Source organism: Rosa rugosa, chromosome 6, assembly GCF_958449725.1.
Source record: "Rosa rugosa chromosome 6, drRosRugo1.1, whole genome shotgun sequence".
NCBI classification, from domain to species: Eukaryota; Viridiplantae; Streptophyta; class Magnoliopsida; order Rosales; family Rosaceae; genus Rosa; species Rosa rugosa.
Window position 1 is genome coordinate 47,547,491 of NC_084825.1, and position 9,175 is coordinate 47,556,665.

Genomic DNA, 9,175 nt, shown 5'->3' on the forward strand with positions numbered 1-9,175 from the left:
GGATAATGAAGTCGTGCAAAACCCTATCATGTTACTCTTTTTGTGATCATTTGAGAACACTTCGTACACTCTTTTTATCATCATTTACGCATTTTAACAACACCCTTTAACAAATATCTTATATATTAAAGTCATTACAACTTTTCACATAAAATTCTTTGACATTTAACATTTTAAAAAGTAATTACCTACACCGATACCACTTGTTATCAATGTCGTCGGTGAATAAAAATCCTCACAATACATCGATCATTAGACTGAAGGGTAATATGATCCTATTCAAACCAATTAACGAAGCTAGCATCAGCATCTACAAGTTTAAGCCACTAGTTTATCAAAGTCATGAAGAAAAAGTATCGATCCCACAAAATAAGTTAACGTTTCTCTCATGGGTTGAAATTTTGGCGCCAGAAGGCGAAAGAGAATCAGAGAGATACTATACAAAGTCTACTACTTCACACCAATATAATAATATTGATGAGTTGAATACTACTCAACGAGTCAACTCGATCATAAACCCCATTACAACAACACCACCACCACCACCAGCAGCAGCAGCAAAAAGGTCCATCGCCGTCAGTCACCACCGTGCTGGCCTCGTAAGCTGACAGCGACGTTGATGGTCAGTCGGTGGCCCACTCAGTAGTGTAGTAAAAGCAAGTGGCCACAGCATCTTTCCATAAAAATGTTCATTCATGCTTTCCCTCCCTTCCTTCAAACATCCATCATCACTCTCTCTCTCTCTCCCCTCGGTTAGATATGATACTCTGTCCACACAGAATCTATGCTCAAGCAGTCACAGCTTACCTGTTCATTTTGCCTTTTTTTGGTCTGGGCCCCCCTCTCACTCACCTGGTTCGGTTCATCCTTCCTTCAAGCTTTTATATATATATATATATATATATATATTCTCCTCCAAATTCACACACATATATTTTAGCAATAAATTAACTAAAGTACTGTTTTTGCTCGGATCAGTTCGTTGAGTCGAGAAAGAACCCAACTTTTGTGTTTGATATTTTTCTTTCGATGCCTACGCCGGTTTCCACGGCCAGGCAATGCTTAACTCCGGAGGCGGCCCACGCGCTCGACGAGGCGGTGTCCGTCGCGCGCCGGAGAGGCCACGCGCAGACCACTTCCCTCCACGCAATCTCCGCCCTCCTCTCTCTCCCCAACTCCGCCCTACGCGAGGCCTGCGCGCGTGCCCGCAACGCCGCCTACTCGCCGCGGCTCCAGTTCAAGGCGCTCGAGCTCTGCCTGAGCGTCTCGCTTGACCGGGTCTCCTCGACCCAGCTCAGCGACGACCCGCCCGTTTCGAACTCGCTCATGGCCGCCATCAAGCGGTCTCAGGCCAACCAGAGGCGGCAGCCGGAGAACTACCACCTCTACCATCACCTCCAGCAGCAGCAGCCGTCCATGTCCTGCGTTAAAGTGGAGCTCCAGCACCTGATTCTCTCTATTCTCGACGACCCGGTCGTCAGTCGGGTCTTCGGCGAAGCGGGTTTCCGGAGCTCCGAACTCAGGCTCGCTATTCTCCGCCCTTTTCCTCACCTCCTCAGATACTCCCGCTCCCAGGGGCATCCTCCTCCTCCTCCTCCTCTGTTTCTCTGCAATCCGGACCCGGGTCCGGGTCCGGGTCGTCGCCGGCCCGTTTTCCCCTTCTCGGGTTTCCCCGACGGAGACGAGAATTGTCGGAGAATTGGAGAAGTTCTAGGGAGGAATAGAAATCCTCTGCTTGTGGGTGTATGTGCTTACGATGCTCTTCACATCTTCATAGGCTCGTTAACTAAAGATGGGATTTTGCCGGTGGAGCTATCCGGGCTGAGCTCAATCTCGATCGAAAAGGAGTTATCGAAGTTCACAACGATCCATTGCGACAGTGGGTGCTTGAATTCGAGGCTGAGGGAGGTGGGGGAGTTGGCAGAGCAGTGTTTGGGACCTGGAATTGTTTTGAATATTGGAGACTTGAAGATGTTCGTTGCTGAAGACTCTTTGGGTGACTCGGTGAGCTATGCGGTTGGTCAGTTGACGAGGTTGGTGGAGCTTCACCGTGGAAGAGTCTGGTTGATTGGCGCTACGGCTAGCTATGGGAGCTACCTGAAGTTTGTGGGTATGTTTCCGACGGTCGAAAAAGACTGGGACTTGCAGCTTCTGCCGATCACTTCGCTTGGAGCTGAATCATGTCCAAGGTCCAGGTGAGTTGTTGCTCTATAAGACTCTATGTTAGTTTGAAATTTGGGTGCCGTTGCTTGACCTCTGGAGTTTTTAATTTGGTAGTCTGTTTGCTTGTGAAGATATTTATAATACTATGTTCTCTACTTATTTCTTGCTCGCAGTTTGTGGTATAAAATATTGGAATCAGTTGTGCTCTCATCATTTTCTTCTTACTCCTATGACGGTACTTTTTTTTGTTATAGAATAGTATTTTGCAGGTGTGAGATTATAGGCCAAAGTATTTGTTTTTTTTTTTTTTTTTGGGTCAAATACTGAGCAATACTTAGAGTTTGTGAAGTATCAGGCCATATGTTTCATGCTTGTGGATTTATATGAGAAACTTTGCAGACCAAAAGATGAGAGAAAATCTTTTTCCTTGGCTTTTGAAATAATTGATGTCTCTAGAAGCAAAGTCATTTTTTTTCTTCGCTGCTGTAATCATATGGCCTTCACGTTGTATTCAACTTAGGCTCGGTCTAAGCATGAAGTTGTAATCGGAGATTGAACATATGTTTGTGTGGCACCATTGACTGGTTCTTTACCTCTATACTTGCTCATATATCCCATCCGCCATGAGATGCTTATTTGAGAAATTAAAGTCTGTTGAACTATTTTGTGCATGTGTTGTGGGTTTAAACTTCACCGTGGTGTTAATCACTGGGTTGTGTTACTTTGTTATCTAATATTTCAATAAAACAAGTATAAACAATTATGGAATTTTTTTTGTAGTTTTTCCCGAGTTTGGATATTAGTTTTTTTCCATGTGTTTGGAACAGTTTGTTGCAATTCTATTTTCAGTTTGACTCCTGACTCTATTTGCCAGTTAAATCTCTCTCATATTTCCTTGTTTATGATGTATTTACAGCTTGATGGAGTCATTTGTTCCGTTTGGAGTCATGTGTTTGGAACAGTTTGTTGCAATTCTATTTTCGGTTTGACTCCTGACTCTATTTGCCAGTTAAATCTCTCTCATATTTCCTTGTTTATGATGTATTTACAGCTTGATGGAGTCATTTGTTCCATTTGGTGGGTTCTTTTCAGCACCTTCTGACCCAAAGCTTCCATTAAGCTGTTCAAATCGGTGCCTTCCCTGCAATCATCAGTGCAATGAAATATATGAGCAAGAAGTATATGCTGTTCCAAAGAAAGGCTTTTTTGCTTCAGTGACAGGTCAGCACCAAGCTAGCTTGCCTTCATGGATGCAGATGGCTCCACTTGGCCCAAACAAGGGGTCGGATATGAAGGTGTGTATCACAAAATCACAATCAACGTATCTGCAATTCATTAACATCATACTAGAGTGACCATAGAGATACACAGCTGCTAGTTTGAACATATGATTGATATATTGCTAACTGAACTCCTACATGGCTACATGTACAACCACGTTCATCAAAAGCTTTCTCTCTTTTTGCACTTCCAGTGTTTCTCCAATAATTGTGCCAGTCTAAATTATGATTTCTTGGATATGGTACGAAAAGTTATGCCTTGTAATATTTTGTTCAGTATGGGGTGTAGAATATCTCATGCTTTGGTTGCTTAGATGACAACCGGGTGTCCGACTATTTGTTATGTGTTGAAAGTTTTGAAATCTCTACTTCAAATTACAGGTCTTTTGAATAATAAGAAAAATAGGCTTGATGGCGGCCGCACTAGCCCTTATATATATATATATATATATATATATATATATATATATATATAAATTTATTATGTTGTTTTTACATTATTCGTTTGAACATTAGTTTATCTCTCTTCAGTGCAGACCAAAGACGATGGAGTGCTATCGAGTTCCAAAGTTACAGGACTGCAAAGGAAAGGGGATAATACACATGAATCTCACCCCCCACCTTTAGCAAACTTGTTTCCAACTATAGTGGGCTTTGAGTCTGCTGAAGACAAGAAGCACAATCACAGCAACAAGACCAATATTTCTTCAAATGAAAATTCATGCATCCCCGTAGATGTGCAAGAGATATCCACATCTCAGTCCAGCGTTCCTCCGAAGGCTAAGAGTGAAAGTTTCTCCTCTGGAGTATGGGAAAAACCTACAAAAGATGAAGATATTGAATCGGGTAGTGTTAAGTCCTCTTACAGTTTGTCCAATTCAAGCATTGTTGAGGGTAGCCGAACATCTCCAACATCTTCGACTTCTGTGACAACAGATTTAGGATTAGGAATTTGCTCTTCTCCTGCTAGTAAGTTGAACTTAAATCTGGATGAAGGACGTCAACATGACATTTCAGGTTTCTCTTCTTCTGATGTAGATTTATTCAATGGCAATTCCTCTATTTATACTGCTCAGTCATCATTCTGCTCAAGTCCTGACAAACATGGGCATTTTGATCCAAGTGATGTCAAGATGCTTTTCAGAGCCCTCTTTGAGAGAGTGGGCTGGCAAACTGAAGCTATAATTGCCATTAGCCAACGAATAGTTCATTGCCGCTCAAGAAGTGAACATCAGACTGGAGCTAGGCACAGAAGGGATATGTGGTTCAACTTTGTTGGACCAGATAGGTATGGTAAAAAGAAAATTGCTAGTGTGCTTGCTGAGGTATTATATGGGAGCCAGAAACAATTGATCTGTGTGGATCTGAATTCTCAGGATGGGATGGTGCATTCAGACACAATGTTTGGTTGTCAAGTGTTGAATGGTTATGATGCAAAGTATAGAGGTAAGACAGTTGTTGATTATGTTGCTGGAGAACTGTGCAAGAAACCATTGTCCATTGTCTTCCTAGAAAATGTAGACAAGGCTGATGTCGTGGCTCAAAATAGTTTGTCCCAGGCTGTTTTGACCGGTAAATTTTCAGATTCCCATGGAAGACAAGTCAGCACAAGTAATGCAATGTTTATTACAACTACAGAAAAGGGCTGCAGCATTCTCACTTCTAAAAAGGCACCTTCCAACTATTCCGAGGAAAGAATCTCACAAGCAAAAGGGTGGCCATTGCAGATTACAGTTGAATGCGCGCTTGAAGGCATTACAGTAAGCCAAAACTGGAGGACATCCTCCAATACAACTAAAGAAAGCATCCCTCATTTTCTGAACAAAAGGAAGCTGTCTGGCACAGATGAACCTCTAGAGCTAGTCTCAGAGACGAGTAAACGGCCTAACAAAATGTCGACTAGGTATCTGGATCTCAACCTTCCAGCTGAAGAGAATGCAGTGCAACGCCTAGATGATGAGACCTCCGAAAATGACTGCTTCTCTGAAAATTCCAATTCCTGGTTGCAAGAATTCACCGATCAGGTGGATGAAACAGTGGCATTCAAGCCGGTTGATTTCGATGCACTTGCTGAGAAAATATCAAAGGAGATCAAAAACAGTTTCCACAAGCTTGTTGGTTCAGACTGTTTGCTAGAAATCGACACACAAGTCATAGAACAACTACTTGCAGCCGCATATTTGTCAGACAGGTACAGGGTGGTGGAAGATTGGGTGGAGCAAGTGTTGAGCAGAGGATTTGCAGAGGTTCAGAAGAGACATAACCTCAATGCTCATACTACTGTAAAACTTAAACCTTGCGAGGGCATCTGCTTGGAGGAGGAGTCATCACAGGAAAATTACCTCCCACCTAAAATCATACTAAAGTGAGTAGGCATTTGCTTAGAAAAGTCTATCTATCCTTGTATATTAGATGTATAAGGTAGCTTACTAGCTTGTAGCTTGTAAACTTGTAGCAAGGTAGTAAACCCTTGTTTAGCTCTTTTGTTTGCCCTTTCCGGGGGCCCTTGGTCCGAACTTAGCGTCTTAATCCCCACGGTTGTAATCGGGTTTTGCTTGTGCATGATACATAATCTGCAGCAGGTGTGTATGTGTGAATGTGAATGTGAATGTGAATGTGAATGTGAATGTGATCAATCTAAACTGTATTGTGCTTCTGTGAAAGTAAAAGAAAGCGGAAAAGAAAAAGTGCCTTGCTAGAACAAAAGCACTTTTACTAAAAGCAACCAACTATGCCCCATCTAATGATAACTTCTCCCCGGGCCCAATGTTAAAGCCCAGATCTTTCACCTTATCTAACCCATCAGTCAAAAAAAAAAAAAAAATTATCATAGTATTAACACAATGCCATCTTCGAGCCCTCGCAGCGTCGAAGAGATCTTCAAAGACTACAGCGCTCGTCGCTCTGGCATCGTTCGCGCCCTTACCAACGGTTCTCTCTCTTTCTCGATAATGCTATATATATATATATATATGTGTGTGTGTGTGAGGTTCAGCTGTGTGTATATATATATATATATATATATATGTGTGTGTGATTGACACATTGGTTTTTTTGGTTTTCAGATGTGGATGAATTCTATGCGCTTTGCGATCCAGGTCTGTTCCTGCTTCGATTTTTCTTTCTATATATATAGAGTAAAAGTAAAGATTGAGTCTTTAGTATATGATTACGTAGTTAATTTTTTGGTACTGGAATATCAAGGATAATTTTAAGTGAAGGGTAGGTTTTGATTGAGTTGAAATGTGGAAAGGCGTAAAATTTTGTATTGGTTTAGTTTAATTTCAGTTTTTTTTTTTTGGTTAGTTGGTGTAGTTACTGTTGGTTATTCTGTTTCAGAGAAGGAGAATTTGTGCTTGTATGGACACCCGGATGAGTCGTGGGAGGTGAATCTGCCGGCGGAGGAAGTGCCGCCGGAGCTTCCGGAGCCTGCTTTGGGGATTAATTTTGCGAGAGATGGGATGAACCGCCAAGATTGGCTGTCTTTGATTGCAGTGCATAGTGATTCTTGGTTGTTGTCTGTGTCTTTCTACTTTGGTGCTCGCCTTAATCGGAATGAGAGGTTCATTGTTCTTTTCCTTGATGCTTTTCGTGGATTTAAATGTTTAAGTGGATGTGGTGGCGTTAGAGTGGTTTTTGTGCAACTTGTTTGTAACCATTCTTGTTTATGTGCAAATAATGCCATTGTTTCTCTTTTTACATTCTTATGCACTCACCAAAGATCTGTGTTTCAGGCATTTTAGCCCTTTTGATGAACTCTAATTGCCTCTTGGAAAGACTAATGTTTCTTTGTTTTGATTTTTTGAAGATTTGGACTTGACAGCTGATTACTTTCTTTTTAAATAAATTCAAAGATTTGGATTAGACGGCTGATTACTTTGTTTTTAATAGGAGTAGAACATACGATAATTTAGGGGGCCTGATATTGTATAGTTGCAAATTGTTTACATGAAAACATAGGTAGAGAACTAGCTTTAGTCACATGCGTCTCTTTGATTCATGCTTTTTTTTTTTTTTAAGTAAGACTTCTAATTCTTATGACACTTGTTTTTTTTCGATAATGAAAATAACTTGTTGTCTCTTAAACATGAAGCAATATAGAAAACCTATATGTTGTTCATTTTTCAAGGTCCTTTTTAGTCATTAGATCAAATCAAGATGTTTAAGTCGGTGAGACTCAATGCATCTGCAGTTCTCATATCTGAGTTAGTAGCTAAGAAATAAGACGTGATTTAAGGACCCGATGAGAGTATGTGCCTGTCAATCAAGAAAGATGTTTTCCCTGTTGGAGAATGTATGAAACAAAACACTTTCCTCAGCACTGGGGTGGACTTCCTCTGCAAGTCTTAAACAAACTACTTTTGTTTGATGATATTGTGGAATTATGCAAGCATAATTCTATGTTTAAGCAATTTTGCTGATTTCCCCAGGGTGAATTCCCATTATTGCTTTAACTCAACTCTACTAAGCCTGGTGCTGATTCTTTTCTATTCTCTGAATCATGGATTTGGAATCATGCCTAATTGATGGGAAATATATTGAGTGCACATGTAGCTGTTTTTTTTTTTTTTTTTTTTTTTTTACATATCCGATCCTCAATATATTTTTTGTTGCTGCATATCACCAAAAAGAAAATAAAAAATTGTGGTTGCAAATAATTCTCGATACTTCTTATACTCAGACACTAAAGGAAGTGTCTTTTAGTCTGTGTGCTGATTCTATGTGTATTTATCTCTTAGTATCCCCAGACATCCAATTCAGAGCTTTCCTTTTCACTCCCTTCTTAAGCTGTTTCATTCAGAGCTTTATATCCGTTGACATCCTGATTCAATGAACATTCTTCTTCAGATCCTTGGTATAGATTGTATAATATGGTATATTGGACCACCTTATTGTAAAGGCCAATGGCCCAACATATCTAAATTGTGATTTCTGGGCCATCAATCATGGTATCCCCAAACACAGGAGATTGCAAGTGTGCAGAAATAACCTTATTTGTGTTCTTTATATTAACAACAGGAAGCGTCTGTTTAGCTTGACAAATGATCTGCCAACAGTCTTTGAAGTCGTAACTGGAAGGAAGCCCGCTAGAGACAAACCCAGTGCAGATAGTGGAAGCAAATCCAGGAACAATGCAAAGGTGATGCTCTTTCTTTGACAATAAAGTAGCTTTTGGGTTTTTAAGATGCTCTTCCCGTTTATGCAAAATTTGAGCTTATAGACTCACCTCTGCTTTGCAGAGATCAACTGATGGACCTATGAGGACCAATAGTACGTTGCTCGATGAAAATTACGTGGAGGATGAAGATGAGCATAGTGAAACTCTATGTGGAAGCTGTGGGGGAAATTACAGTGCTAATGAGTTTTGGATTGGCTGTGACATCTGCGAGAGATGGTACCATGGGAAGTGTGTGAAGATAACACCATCCAAGGCCGAGTACATCCAGCAGTACAAATGCCCTTCTTGCTCAAAGAAGGGAAGGCAGTGATGACTGATATCCAACATGAATTAGTGATCTAAATCTAGGTTTTATTTATTTTATTGCATCTTGGGATCCTTTTTAAATCATCAACCTGTCATATTCTATGACTGTGATAGGCTGGTAGGTACTCTCTTAGTCTCAGAAGTTTAAACTACGGTTTTTCACCCCTGCTGTTTGCGTTCCTCTTTGTTCATTGTATAGAAACGATTTTGTTTCATTCAAGTTTCCTTGATATATTTCTGTTTTGCA

General features: G+C 40.7%; 2 protein-coding genes across 2 annotated transcripts; both read left to right on the forward strand.

The window, feature by feature from the left end:
* Nucleotides 1-459: 459 nt before the first annotated feature.
* On the forward strand, nt 460-6,079 carry LOC133717200 (protein SMAX1-LIKE 7-like). Its single transcript, XM_062143874.1, has 3 exons — nt 460-2,195; nt 3,215-3,458; nt 3,980-6,079. The coding sequence occupies exons 1-3, from the start codon at nt 1,030-1,032 to the stop codon at nt 5,810-5,812; spliced, it is 3,243 nt and encodes a 1,080-aa protein (XP_061999858.1). The 5' UTR covers nt 460-1,029; the 3' UTR covers nt 5,813-6,079.
* Nucleotides 6,080-6,241: 162 nt separating this feature from the next.
* Nucleotides 6,242-9,175, forward strand: LOC133717202 (PHD finger protein ALFIN-LIKE 2-like). The gene is made up of 5 exons (XM_062143875.1): nt 6,242-6,374; nt 6,509-6,541; nt 6,783-7,005; nt 8,463-8,583; nt 8,684-9,175. Exons 1-5 carry the CDS (start codon nt 6,287-6,289, stop codon nt 8,930-8,932), a joined length of 714 nt encoding a protein of 237 aa, XP_061999859.1. The 5' UTR covers nt 6,242-6,286; the 3' UTR covers nt 8,933-9,175.